The following is a 14,864-nucleotide window of genomic DNA, read 5'->3' as shown; positions in this document are numbered from 1 at the left end:
GGATTATTTAAAGGAAGTTCAAAGTTTCGGTCATAATGTTTTACAGTCTTCTGTATCAGCAGGGAGGGTTTTATTACCACTGACAGTAACAGATGATGTTATTGTTTTTATCACCTGCAGTTTGCGTCTGTTCAGTTTTAAACGATATGATCATCTGTATGCAAAGAACAACCAACAAAAATCCAGTAAATAATCAACCCAAATAACTAGAGTTCACTTGCACGACTGCAAAGTAAATAAAAACTATTGAACATTTGGAGGGAAATTGATAACCCGTAAGCTGCTGTTGAACAACGTATGTTAGCATTCAACCCCTTTTTAGCTAATGGTAATGTTAGCAAGCTAGCGGTAGAAATTAGTTGATTTTCTTATCTAACTGTTGTGTCTTAGCTGTTGATATTATTGAGTTATCAGTTAACTCAGTTATTTTACCTTAAAACATTGCCCTCTTTAAAATAATATGAGGAGCCTTTTTTAGTCTGACATCACGCTCAGCCTTTGAGGCTCAAATGCTGTGATAATGTCATATTTCTGTGTTCAAAGCTGCAAGTTACTAATCATTTCCTCCACTTCCACAATTGGACAGCAAGTAAAAACAATTGATAGTGAAAATTTGGAGGGACATGGGGCCATATGTCAAGTTAAAACCACATGTTTGATAACCTGTAAGCTGCTGTTGGACAACAACTTGTGTTAGCATTCAACCACTTACCAGCTAACGGTAATGTTAGCAAGCTAACAGTAGAAATTAGTTGATTTTCTTATTTAATTGTGTCTTAGCTGTTGATACCATTGAGTTATCATTTATGTAAGGTTACCTTAAAATATTGCCCTCTCTCTCTTGCCAGCATTGCAGGGGATCCATGGATGAGATTTAAAATAAATACCTGGAGGCGTTTTTACGCTGACATGACATCATGCTCAACGGCTTTTATTTTCCTGCTTCCACTATTAATCAGCAACTTAAAAAACAAATAGTGTAATTTTAGAGGGACTTTGAGCCATAGTTTAAGTTAAACATCTGATAACTTGCTATCAGAAAACAACGTTAGCATTTAACCCCTTTGTAGCATATAAAAATGTTAGCAGGCTAACGGTAGGAATTACTTGATTTCCTAATTCAATTGTTGAGACCTAGCTGTTGTCACCTATGAGTTACCATTTATATTATATTTACCTTGAAATATTACCCTCTGTCTTATAGGGGATCCACTATTAATCCTCTTTTACCTTGCTAAGTAATGGGGAAATGGTTAAATGATGGTGATTGTCCCTACTTTTATGTCATTTTTAATCCAGCATGATGAGAATATAACAGCATTTTATCTTACAAGTGTTACTGCTGATATTACTTAACACATAGCTATAAATCCACTTGAACTGTGAACCATAAATCAATAAATGCAAATATTTGTTTCATTAAACCCCTGCAATACTTGCGAGGACTGCTAAGGATCCATCTATCTCTATTTCCTCGTCAAACTCTCTTTATACATGAACATAATACTCTTTCAATAATCAGGTTACAATACATAAATTATGACATTTTTTGGTATTTACATAAAGAAGAAAAGATATGAATTATTTAATTGACTTAAAATATAAACCTTCACACACAGGAGACGGTTTGTGAATTCAGATTCATTCTTATCTTTCCCTAAGGTGTGTTCAGTCCGGGGTCTGTGTTAGTGGACTTTTGTTAGACACTGATACTTACAGGACTGACTGCTGATAAATCATCATTAGATTTTATTACTGGTGGTTACTGCCTTGTACTCGTCTTTCCATTCGGTGCGTTTCACAGACTAAGGGTCAACGCTTCGCCACTCTCTCGGTCCTCTGCTGGATCCTCCATGTTCACCCCCATTCCACTGTCCAGATCTGAATCATTAAAGACCACCCTTGGGGCTTTCATCCCCAGGTTGTCGTCTTCGTTGTCCTCTTTGTCGCTGGATGACTGTTCCTCCTCGTCCTCATCGCTGTCGTCTTCTCTGCTCTCCGGAATTATGACCACCTCCTCGTTGGCGTCTGGGACGATGTCCTCCTTAAACCAGACTGACTTATATCCATCATCCATGCGTCTCTCCTTGGTCAGGATGGGTTTCACATCCTTATCGTCGGTCTTGTCCGAGTCTGCCTCGCTTACATCATCACGAAGGAGAGCATTAAACGGCACCGTAGACTTCACAATGGCCTCTTCAAGCATAAAGTTCCCAGCTGCTTTCTGTGGCTCTACACCAGCTTTACCGCTTCCCCCATCTGGACCGATGGAGCCATCTCCATCTTCATCTTTCATGAAGGCGTCATTAGTGAACTGGATGCCCTCCTTAGGCCCACCTGAACCTTGACCCAGCTGGGGAAGGACAACAAATTCAGGGAGAGAAGTAGGTTAAAAACAGGCCAAAGTCCTACACTAAAAGCTGTAGGGTTAATAACATTTTAAAATATTGAAAATTAACATTTTGTTATGGCTTCCAAGGAATTTTTGCTTGCTGAGTAAATCCTAAAGACAACAGTACTTCTTCTATACTTGTTGTTTCTACACAAAGCTCTTCCCAAAGCATCCTTTAAACTCTGAACTTACTGTGCTTTTAAACATGCTGGTTTCATAGATCTTTTTCCAGGCTTCTTTCCCCCTCTGCACGCGAAGGGCAAGCACCACGATGACCACCACACAGATGAACAGAAGGACACCCAGGGTTGCACCGAGCGCTGCCATGTCAGCTGGCCCAAAGCCACCAGATGGTACAATCACTGTGAAAACAAAAGTATTAGTTTTACTTGTCACCAAAAAACAAAAACTCTGACTCAGTATAAATCATGAGATTAAAAGGCAATAGCAAAGATTGGGTATATAAAGAATAGCCATTATTTCTCATGTCTCTTTCAATTACAATTTTTTTGTCTTGGGGCACATGAAAATAGGTAAAACCTCAAAGACATCAGAATATGAGAAGTGATAAATTTGAACTAAATAGGCTACAAAAGAACCAGCTAACAGTTTAGAAGCTAGCTAACAAGTCAAGGCTAATAATCCAGTCACGAAACTTCAAGCAAGCATAGCTAAATTAAATTAAACTACAATACATTAGCTAACTAATTAGCCAACTAATGTTGAAGGGTGTGGCTTGTGTAACTTTACTCATAACCATAGACAATATATATGAAAGGCTAATAGTCTATTTACAAATCAAAGTTGACACCATCGACCTTTATTATGAAAAATTTAACATACCGCCCATGGTTGAAGCTTTAAATTTCCAAGCTAACCACTGACCACTGTTAGACTGTTAGCTAATAAAAGCTAACAGTCTTACTGAAATTCAGTATACAGTCAAGCTAAGCAAGCTAACAATTGAGCTTGTTGAGTTTCTAACATCGGCTTCTAGTCTACAATAATTAGATTTCGTAGAATGACTTCCTGACTTAACTTCAGTTTAAGACCAATGTAAGTCAAAGCCACATAAGGAGCTTATACTCTAGCTAGTTGCTAACAAATTAAGCTAACAGTTTTGTAGCTAACCAAATTCGAGCTCACAGTCCAGACGCTAAATAAAGATTAAGATTTCATGTTGATTCAGTCGTAGCTAAGAAGAAAACCTCAGTTAAATATCCAGTTAAGCTAGCAGAGAAGGAAACAGTCCCGCTGTAAAGCAAAGCAGAAGCTGGATCTAGTAGCTAAAGCAAAGTTTTCACACCAAGATTTTCACACCAAGTTAATCTGGTTTTACAGTTTGTGATTGTGTAAGCGAAGAAAATAGCATGAAATGAGTAATAAGCTGTGTCACATGTGAAGAGAGAAACTTTACCAAAAATCTTAATGTTCTTTTAACTTAATAGCATAGAGCTAGCTTAGCATTGATGTGGAGGACAAGTTTTAGGTAGGCCTTTTAAATGTGGTAGCCCTTTTTCAGACTGGACAACTGTCACTAAAAGACAAACTATGCTCTGTGGTTGGTCGCTTTGAATGTCAACAACAAGTCACCTTTTCTAGTCAGAGTAGGCAGCTCTTGAACACAATGGAAACTCCAAATTTACAGGAATTTCAACGCTTCTGTGAGAAAAGCACCTGTGTAAGGGTGAGCTGTGCTGGTTGTAGAGACGCTTCCCTCACTGGTCATACCGGGACTGGTGGTGGAAACACTGCCTTCAGTGGAGATACTGGAGGCAGTGGTGGAGATACTGCTTTCACTAGTCGTGCTGGGGATGGTGGTTGTGACGATGCTGTCGGTGGTGGAAGCAGCATCTTCAGTGGTCTTGCTGTCTGTGGTGGATTCCCCTATGGACGTTGTAGCTGTACTGTCTGTAGTGGTCAGAGGCAAACTGGTGGTGGTGACACCTGGGAGAAGAGCACACTTTTACACTCCTGCTCCGAACCTTTAAGGTGCTTCTGACTCGACGCAAAGTGGGATTTCCACTATTTGTGCAAATCTGACTGCTGGAGGTTTTTTTGACGTGCTCTACCTAGCTAACGGAAATCCTGTGTTTGTGTTTGGTGGCAGTGATAAATGTGACAAAGTGATATATGACGCCATGACTCATAGTCACAAACAGAATATGAATGATGCACCTGGAAGGATCTCGAAATATAACAGGAACCAAATCTATTCCCTTTAGTTTCTATTGTTTTATTTGTCCTGTCTGTAAACGTTCAGTAGGAAGTGTACAGCTTCAGTTACGCACTAATCTTTTGCATGAGTTAAGAGACGCCGATGTGTCTTCACCTCTATTCACAAGACCTGCAGCAAACCAGCTTTGGGTCACAGTACGTCTCCTAATTTACAGCAGCTGATTATGCTAAAGACGTGGCTAAAATTGAATGTCCTGTTTTTCTTTGCAGTCCAGTTCTTCTAAAATCAAATCTGGATTCAAACCAGATACGGCGAAAAAATCTGATTGGGGCTGTCAGTCTAAACAATTCCCAAACCTGCTTGAAAAGGCGAACTCTATGGCTTCTTCTAGGGGACATCAGAACAGACCAACCACATGACTGTGACTGTGTTTCCCATGCAATGGATGAGACAGTCTCAGCAAAGCTACCCAGGTACTAAATCCACACCTGGGTTCCTCATTTAAAATGCTGGTAAATTTTCTGACTTCATCAAAAGGTTTCCAAAGCAATAAGCGTTTCAGTGATTATGCTTCAATCTTCAGCAGAGAGAGTAGAGCAGTACGAAGGTTTTCTTCCTACCTGATTTCACCTCCACTGAGAGCTGGGCTGTAGCTTTTTCGTCGTTTGATGTATCAGTTGCCTCCACCTGGAAGAAAGAAGATGAACTTGAGTGCTTAAAGGAGAAATTCGCCCCTTGATAAAGCCGCTATCAGCCAAAGCTGGTGTTCTCTGTAATCAAGAGGAGCAATAATATCTGAAATTGGCGGTTGGTGGTTTCGCCCATTCTACAGTCCACACCCAGCGTGCATTGTGGCCCTCAATCTGAAAGGAAGGGTCCAGCGAGAGACACTGAAGTGAAATACTACTGTTTCACTGCAGGCAACGGCTCAGAGCGGTACAGAATCTGAAATACGACGAGAATGTACCGGTGGATAGTCTTCAGGTCTGCAGTCTACATGTCAAACCTGACGATTTTGAACGAGACATGAGATCGGAGGCGGGCGTCCTAGATTGAGGTAGTTTAGTGAGCTCCCTGGCCTCCGCCAGATGACGCATTTTGTGCAGTCTTGTGGAGGTTTTCCAGGCCCATTTAAACAGAGTGCAATTGCATTTTTTCCATAATAATGGAAACCATAATGGCATTAGCTCCTCATAAAAGCATGACAGGACTGAGCTTGAAAACTGGCCAACTGGCCCTTTAAAAATAAAACAAGAAATCACTCTAAGTATTTCAATATTTGTAAACTCACCTGCAGAGACAATGTGCCGTCTGGGACATCCTTAGTCATAAATAAAAATCTGTTAATGACCGAGAAATCACTGCTCCCAACTATGGAGTAAGTGATGTGGGGATTGAGACCCTGTGGGATCAGAAATGAAAAGGTTAGTGCGAAACATCTTCTAATCTTTTTTCCTATGTTTATTCAGAAGCATGGTCTTTTTAAGAGCATAACTTTTTGATTTCATATTCAGATTTTGTCACGCATCGCTCAAAACCCTGCCCTCGCCTGAGAATAGACCCTGCTTGTGCTGCAGTTTGCTCTGCTTGTGCTCAATGCCTGCACTGATTTCCTTCACTCCTGCTTCAGCATTTGCCCTCGCACTCAGGCTGTTTCTGTGTGCTCGTTTGGACATCAGCTCTGAGTTTGAGGCCTGAGTCTTCGGTTTGAGCACATGCAGAGCAAATCTAAGCGAAAGCAGGTATTTTGGTGCGAGAGCAGGGTTTGGAGAGAGAGCATGACAAAATCTGAATGTGAAATAAATGAATAAGGCTCTGAAACGGAAAGACCACGCTCCAGAATAAAGACAGGAAAAAATGCATATTTGTCAAGTAAAACAGAAAATTTCAAAAAAGTTTTTTCAGTCATATAACACACAAAAATAATCAAATTAAAGCTAAAGGCCCACGTCCTTGAGTTTTATAGAATTATCGCCCATAGAGTGATGGACTAAACGTTGCAACTAGATTCAAGTTGTAATAAACCAAAATTTCCCCTTTTATAAAACGGATGTCTGAAGTTTCTATCCAAATTAATCAAATATTTTACCACAGTTTTGAGAACATTTAGCTAAAGAAAGCAGGCTTTCCTGGATAAGAGCCTCCTTCTTGGAAAGCTGCTTGTTTCAGTCTTTTACGTCTGATTTTTTTATCTGAAGCTGTTGTTGGTTTCTCCAATGAATGTTTAATGTGCAGGTTCCATTTCTCAAATGATAATTTACCTTAATTATGTTGCATCTTGGCCAGGAATTAAACCTTTTTGCAATATATCAACTTTTGTGGATTTACAGTATTTTAACTTAGAGTTATACAAAGTTTGAAATAAGTGTGTTACCGCAGTGGCATTGTAGTCATAGTCCGTGGCGAGGATTTGCAGCGGCTCGCTGGTACTGCCCGAGTCCATCGCCATCATCCCCACTGCAGAGATGATGCCTTCATACCGAGGCTTCTGAAACTTTGGAGGGTGGAGACTCTCAACCTGAACCTGAATGGTGATGGTGGTTGTCGCAAACTGATTTCTGTTAATCTTTTGGGCAGCCTGGGGAGAGAGAAAAAGATTAAAGGTTTAAACATGACACAGAGGAGCTTGTTGGCAACAGCAGAACTCAGGTTTGGTGAGTTGTATGTGAAAGGCAGGACCGTAGCAAACCAACCATAGTCAGTGAAATAACAAGCCAACAACAAAGAGTTTGGACAAAGACACAAAGAACAAATCGGATAAAATCCAGTGAAGAGTTTCTCTTTACCAGAACAGTCAGACTGATCAGACCCAACTTGTCGGCTGGCTTCAGCATGGTGACGTTTCCCGTGTTTGAGTTGATTGCAAACAGACCGCCAGCATCTCCTAGAATACAGACAGGTTGAGTTACTTCTGTCTGCTAATAACCAACAACTCATTCCTGGGAACATGAAAAACAGACCACCGTTTTCTTATTATAATCCGGGATGCTTACCACCCACAAAGGAATACACGATCTCCTCGTTTATTCCAGAGTCTCCGTCGATGGCATGAAGCCGTCCTGGTTTTAGTTGTAACGCTCCGGTCTGCAGAGGAGGAAACACTTCGATCATTATCATGTGTTTAACGCAATTGGGAAAAAAGTCCCTAAGAGAAATAATAGAAAGCCTGCTTCAAAAAAAGTGCTGTGCAGATTTTCTAGCAGCGTCTGAAACCTGAAACCTCCTCCTGCGTGCTGGAATCGGCTGCAGCAGCATCTTTCAATTTATGAAACTTTCTGAAACCGACAAGCCAACAGTCATGCAAACTTTAGGAAGTGACTGGTCAGATTTCCTGATGTGTAAAAGCAAGGGCTTTGAACTTATCTTTCAGGTTTTCTTTGTGCATATTCAAGAGTGTAACACTATGAATGCCCTAAAGAGATTTGAGATTAGGGTTAAGGGTTAGGGTTAGGGTTAGGGTTGGGGTTAGACAAGAATGTAACACCATGAATGTCTTGAAGAGGCTGAAATCCTTAAATTCACAATTCATCGCTTTGAGTCTACTAAGACACACTTAAGACACCTGAGGGTGGTTGGAGAGAGACATGGGAGGTAACAGGATGCTGCCAGTGGGAGGCTACAGTAAGGTTCCCATCCAAATGTAGAACAAATTCTTCAAGAATTTACAGAAAATAAGCAAACTTAAATGTGCATAGATCATGTAAAGTTTATAGTCTGCAAAATGATGGACGTAGCTACTGTGATGTCATTCATTGGTTGTATAACTGCCTTTTTGAAGCTTCGAGTTCAGTGATCTGTCCGTCGCCATGTTGGTTTTCTAAAGCCAGAAGTGACCATATATGGACAAGAGGGTGGCAAATGCCAAGTTGTTCAATCTAAACAGTCTGTCCCTGTTAACCATCATCATCCTAATGAAATGAGATTCTATGGTATCAGAAAGAAGTTATTTATTGGAGTAAAGAAGCTAGGCACACACGTGGGAGAGGGAAAAGCAGGTAAATAGCTTAAACCAGGTAACTTTCACTGATGAATTTCACTAAGCAAAAAAGCTAGAGCGGACTTCTAGATCGGCCTGTAAGTACAATAAATTGGACAGAAAGCCAAATTATTTGTCTGATATTTACAGGAAAAAATCTCTACCAGTCACTCAGAGCACCCACACCCCTAATGAGGCATAAATCTAAGCCTCTATATGATCATAATCAAAAACATTTTAACATGCGGGTATATGGGGACTGACTCGCTTTTGGAGGAAGCCCCAAGTGGCCAATAAGGTAACTGCAGTTTTTTGCAACTCCATGTTGGTGCAAATTTTCAGCCTTGGTTTGGATCCACTTTACAAGTATTAGAAGTTAGGTGCTTTGAGATAAACAGCTGGTGGCACTCATTTAATAAACTATTGGCAATAAACTATTTCATATAATTATGGTACTTAAGTTTGTTCCATGTAATAACTTGAGGAAAGTTAAAGACACCTCATTACTCTTCATATCGGATGTACTTCTCGCCGATAATTCAAGACATATTTTTTCAGTTACATACTTCATTTAAGCCATGATGCATCTCTTTTAATTTATCTTTTTTTTTAATGGCCTTATTTAGAGAGAGAGGAGAGTGGATGGTGTCTGAAACAGGGGAAGAGAGAGTTGGGACGACGTGTGGCAAAGGGCCGAGGGTGGGAGTCGAACCCGGGGCCGCAGCATCGAGTACAATAGCCTCTGTATATGGGATGCATAATTTAGCCGCTGAGCTAAACTGGGCACCCGATGATGTAACTCTTAAGTCTGTTTACATTGCACTTAGCTGTACTTGATAAATTGCTCAACCTCAGCCAAACATAAAAACGTTATTGCAACATTTCAACTTCCTTCAACTTCCTTAGTTTTTCAACTTAGGCTATTTTATGTGCTCATAAAAATAGGCTTTTGGAAACCAGTGTTGAGACACAACACGAAATTAGAGAGGATTACAGATTCTGTTTTTAAACTTGCATCCCTTCATTTCATCTACATTTTTCACCTCACAGTTCTAAATCTATTCTGGACCACAATGGAAACGTCACCTCTTGTTCGTTTAAGACGACCCTGCCGGTGTAGCCCGCGCTCTGGCAGACCAGAGACCCTTGCGTATCTTGCGGGGTGCATGGCTGGAACCACGGCGGTCTGTTATCCACGTCCAAGATGGCGACATTGATGGTGGTGGTGGCGGTACTGCCACCTTCTGATGTAAACGGTGTGTCCTAAAAAAATACATCACAACCTGATTATTTTAGTTAAACATTCTGTAGATACAGACTGAAGAACTCTGATCTGCATTTATTTATGCATGTTCATCCAAAGTGAACAGAAATTTACTTCTAATTCACACACCAGCGGTGGCAAGCTAGCATGCAAGCAATACTAGCCTGACCATCGAATCTCAAGAGGGTTCAGAGTCCTGCTCAAAGACCCTTCGACTTATGGACGGTTGGAACCAGGGACTGAACCCTTAGATTGTTGGACAACCTGCTTAACCTTCTAAGTCCATGTTAATTTGAGCTCTAACCTTCAGAGACTGATATAAATACTTGATTTCACTGAGTTGGAAAAAGTAAATCAGTGTTAACAACCATTAGTAAGAAGTACTCACCTGAGCCTTTAATATCAGTTGGACATTTTTGACTTTGTCATATTCAAGAGGTGTCTCAACAAGGAGAATCGGGCTGGTAGAAGACTGCAGTTTAAACGCACTCTGCAGAAATCAAACAGGACAAAATAAACTGATTAGGTCCGTCTTTGATAAACAATGCAGTTGCAAACCATCATGATGTCAGCGATTGGTTTGTGAACCCCCTTTTTTCTGTGCAGACTCTGGACAAGATAACAACAACAGGGTTTATCTAAATAAATGGATGCACGGAGAGACATAAAAAAATAAACATGATTTCTTACAGACTCAGACGTCAGTGTGTAGAATAGAATATCCTCATCTAAATCTGTTGCAGGAAAGCCGACGGTGGGGCCCGCTGTTGTGCCAACAGGAGACATCTAGGACAAAACAGCACAGTCAGTGTCCTGAACTAAATTTACAGAAACTTGTGACAGAGAATCACGAAAACCACAATTTGTCATCAGTCAGCCCAAAAAGTTTGCAACTTCTGCATGGCAACAAATAAACATATAAAAACTAAACTTAGTATCAAAAATCTGTGTAGTTATTTAGAAACCTCTTACCTCTTCGACATTGATGTTGTAGAGGTTCTCAGCAAAGTTTGGAGGGTTATCATTTATACCAGTCAAAACTACAACAATGGGGAGGACATTCTGGAAACAAAGGGATGCACAGAGTTGATTATATTACTGTTTGTTAAAATCTCAACTTCATTTTTAATTACAATTTGTTAATAATTATTGATAAAAGATAATTTGAGATAAATCAAAGACAAACTTCCAACCAATATAAATATCTGTTGCATTCTTGTGCAACTAGCTCGCTAGCACATGGAAACAGGTAATGCAGGCAGGTAAGCCATCCAATTATTTCATTCAGGACTGGTTTTTCATTTTTTATCTCCTCCTCCTGTCAGAGAATTTAATTTGTTGATTGCTGTTGGGATGTCATATTTTCAACAAATAGAACAGAAACGCTTCTAAGACCTACCCTAGCATTAACAAAAGAATCAGTCATTGAAATAGTTTGAATATTCAAAAAGGTAAAAAGTTCAAAGAATAAATTAGTACAGTGTAAAACAGATTACACAAAACATGTTTAGTTCATAAAGATTATTTTACCGTGGTGATGGCGCTTGTGCAGGTGACCCGGACAGAATAAGATGTATCAGTCTAACAAAACAAACGTCATGTTCAGCTGTCAGGTATTTTAACAGAGTAGAATGAACTGAGACATAGGATTGGAACACTTAGACATGTTATACAGTACCTCAAAGTCAAACACTTTATCAGCTATCAGGTTGTTTCCTTCGAGCCTGAATGAGTTGTCAGGGTTTGTTGTCAAGGCGAGGGTCACCCCTGGTTGGACAGTGATCGACGTGACTACAGCACCAGCCGTGTTGTTTTCTGCGAACTGCAGATTTGTAGCAGCAGAACAAACTGTCGAGAGAAAACACAGGGGTCACAATGAAACAGGCATTATCCATGTTTAGGTTTCCTCTCCACGGTCAGATTAGTAAGAGGATAATCAGTTTAATCTCTGTGTCCAGAACAGCGACTGAGGTGCTAGCTTAAAAAACACAAAAATAGAATCAAATATAATTTGTAGAAACAGGAAATTAAAAATAAAAGACTCCAGACTGTTGCATGATGTTTTTAAAATAAAACATTTTTCCCCCCCCCAATGTCATTAAGGTATATTTTTGAAGTAGGCCCACTGTTCCGGCAAAGCTATTTTGAGTCCATAAGTGAATTTCCAATGACATTTATGGCCAAATTAAGTTCACTTTGCGTTTCCTGACGTAATTTCCTCCTCAGGTAAGACAGAGAACATTAAAAACAGGTAGAGTTTAAATAAATTCAGTTTTTTTTTTTTCAATATTAATAAAATAAATGTAAGCATTTAAGCAAATAAACTGGCAGATATTTTGGAAGATGACAAAAGGTGTATTTTCTTTAATTAGGAATTCTTGTCATGTAACACTATTAAATCCTATGTTAGGCAGTATTTTTCTGAATACCAATCTTAGCTCACTTTAGTTAATGTAATGAAATATTTGATCTGAAAATATATCCTGATGTCACACGTGATCTGTAAATGACCTAAATTATTTATTGTTTATGTTTATGTATTTTGAAGGTAGTTGTCTTAAGGCTGAATATTTCCCATTCATTATAATATTATATATATTATTATTATATTATATTATAATAAAAAACGCTCACTTATTTATGGTTTTAAATCTTATGCACATTTGCACTGTACTGTTTTTGCACTACCTCCATACATTTATTTTGTCTCTAATTGTAAAGTATCTATCTAATATGGGGAGCGATGCTTTTATTTTGAAAGGGCAATGCCGGTAGGAGAAAAAGAAGAGACACGGTAAATAAATACTACGGTACTTTTTTTTGATTAAGCACCTGGCTGATAATTGCAAAATGTTTGTAGATATTTCGTTTCATATTAAGATTCAAATTGAAACTTTTGTTGTTAGAATAAGTTTGAAAATGTGTGTGTGTGTAAGCTAGCAAGAATGCTGCATTAGCTCTATGAATCGTGTTTCCGGTTATGTTAAGCAATTAGCGTTCATTAGGTTGGCAACAACTGGACTAAACTAAGACAGTGCTCTTAACAAGTGCGTATTTTTTATTTACAATTTATGGGACAAGCTTAAATAGATTAAAAAATGCATCTTATGTTATGTTATGTTGGTTTAAAAACGGCCTAATTATTACGTTAATTATGCTGACTTGCGGAGCTCATGTCAATACAATTGTGAACCATCAGTTGGAGAGTTAGACCTTTACTCAGCCAGGGATGCTTAACAATCTTTTCGCTAATCATTCAGGATATTTTTAAAATGTTAATTAGTCAGATTACAAATTGCAACCTGGAAACAGCAGTCTGAAATTATCGTTTTGATAATGAATTTGAGCTTCCCACCTTGAGCGTGATGTCAGAGGAAAATGGCCGCTGTGTGAATATGTTGAGTTGAGAAACTATATAAAACAAACTTTATACGCTGCTGTAATTGCTCCGGGTTATTTACAAACACTTCTTGAGAGTCTTGTATTATGTATCTTTTTATATAAACAATTCTACATTTACTAAAAAATTAAACGTCAGCACTTCTGGTCTCCGCCCCTTACATCTTCTAGGCTCGACAGACTTTTTGGACTACTTCCTGTTTCAGTCACCTGAGCTCTCACTCTGGTTTTATTCCAATTTAACATTATTTACCTACATCGACACACTGTGGAGCAGAACAACTGGTCTTTCTGTCTCACATGTACCAATTAGCACACTGTTACTGAGTCCATTATTCTCTGACAGGTGACACCGTCAGGCAGATAAAAGCAACGCGCGTCAGGAGAACCAGTAGAATCTGTACTCACTCTGGGCCTCAGCGGACGATTGAAGCAGAATCAGGAGTAGAAAGCTGAAGCCCGTCGTCACAGTGAAGTGCGTCTCCATGTCTCCGTCCGTCCTGTCTGAACTGATCCCCGTGTGTGTCTGTTCTCTGCTTATCTGCTCGGCTTTATTGCTGCAGTGGACTTTTCCCCGTCATAAAAACATAACACACACGTCTGTTTGCTGGGAGGTCATGTAAGATCTTATTTCATTTCCAACTATTCGTCCTTAATTTGGTTGATTTGACTTGAAGCATGTCATGGTTACATGTTTACGTGTGGAAAGTATTCACAATAACCTTAATGAAGTTTTCTATCAGCTGTATTGCTGGCATAAGCACGACCCATATGATCCTCTCCTCCCACTCTGCTTTTATCAAGACTTTATTGGTTTCCAGCAACATGACAACAACGCTGGAACAAACAAAACACAGTCACAGTTCCAGTGTATTGTTCATGAGGTGCTATGCTTTGACCTGGGAAGGCCAGAGGTCACAGTCCAACTTTATATTAAAAAAAACAAAAAACGCTTCCTAGTAGTTTTAAATATAGTTTTGGAACCTCAGTTTAAGAGGACACAGTCGAGTTACACTGTAGTTTCTTTGTTATTTCACCACCTGTACCAATCACCTATAAATAGTAGTATATTGTTTATTGACTGTATTGAACTTCTAGCTCTGTTGTGTCTGTACACTGAGAGCAAACCCAGAGTCTTATTCCTTGTAACGATGTGTTTGCATACTTGGCCAATGAAGCTAATTGAGTTTTTTTTTACAAATTAATATTTATTGATTAGTAACATTTTTACTGTTGAAACTTTTTAGATTTGAAAAATGATCTAATGTCAATTTTTGTTATAATTTTTTGTCTGTTTGTTCTCATGTGAAGCAGTTTGGGCGTCATGTTTGTTTGCAGGTGCTGTTTAAATAAAGTAAAGTTGAAGAGTCAGAGGATGCACGGATGAGAGCAGGAAACTTCTGGATCAGGTGGTCAGCAGATTAAAAAACATTTAGAAGAGCAGGTTATCCTTATTATGACCTAAATGAAATGTTTAAAATCCTGAAATGTTTTGGTGCACTTACGACAACAAAATGGAATGGTTGTTGAGCCATGAAGAGAAGGATGGTTCATCTCTTAAATTTTACTTAAAATCTTGAGCTGTGTCAAAATCCAGGGGCTGCAGCCTTCGAAGGAGGCGGTCTGCGGAGGATGAGCCGTTCATAGCCTGCGT

The 14,864-nt window shown here is 39.3% G+C and overlaps 1 protein-coding gene across 1 annotated transcript; it reads right to left on the bottom strand.

The window, feature by feature from the left end:
- Positions 1 to 1,798: 1,798 nt before the first annotated feature.
- Positions 1,799 to 13,697, bottom strand: cdhr5b (cadherin-related family member 5b). The gene is made up of 14 exons (XM_069685995.1): positions 13,619 to 13,697; positions 11,490 to 11,659; positions 10,784 to 10,873; positions 10,502 to 10,597; positions 10,200 to 10,301; positions 9,634 to 9,810; positions 7,565 to 7,655; positions 7,358 to 7,455; positions 6,946 to 7,149; positions 5,863 to 5,973; positions 5,192 to 5,258; positions 4,163 to 4,339; positions 2,585 to 2,754; positions 1,799 to 2,353 (listed from the first exon to the last, which is right to left on the bottom strand). The coding sequence occupies exons 1-14, from the start codon at positions 13,695 to 13,697 to the stop codon at positions 1,799 to 1,801; spliced, it is 2,187 nt and encodes a 728-aa protein (XP_069542096.1).
- Positions 13,698 to 14,864: the final 1,167 nt, after the last annotated feature.

The sequence above is a fragment of the Semicossyphus pulcher genome, unplaced genomic scaffold (assembly GCF_022749685.1).
Source record: "Semicossyphus pulcher isolate SPU_LCO1_2020_fin unplaced genomic scaffold, fSemPul1.0.p SCAF_8, whole genome shotgun sequence".
NCBI lineage: Eukaryota > Metazoa > Chordata > Actinopteri > Labriformes > Labridae > Semicossyphus > Semicossyphus pulcher.
The sequence above is the reverse complement of the archived record's forward strand: the minus strand, read 5'-3'. Positions and strand labels throughout refer to the sequence as shown.

Excerpts from the sequence above, each read along its gene's own strand:
- cdhr5b (XM_069685995.1), bottom strand. The coding sequence starts at position 13,697 with ATGGAGACGCACTTCACTGTGACGACGGGCTTCAGCTTTCTACTCCTG. Across the intron at positions 10,598-10,783 it reads ACAACATCAATGTCGAAGAG|ATGTCTCCTGTTGGCACAAC; the intron begins GTAAGAGGTTTC and ends GTTTTGTCCTAG. Across the intron at positions 7,150-7,357 it reads TGATCAGTCTGACTGTTCTG|GCTGCCCAAAAGATTAACAG; the intron begins GTAAAGAGAAAC and ends CTCTCTCCCCAG.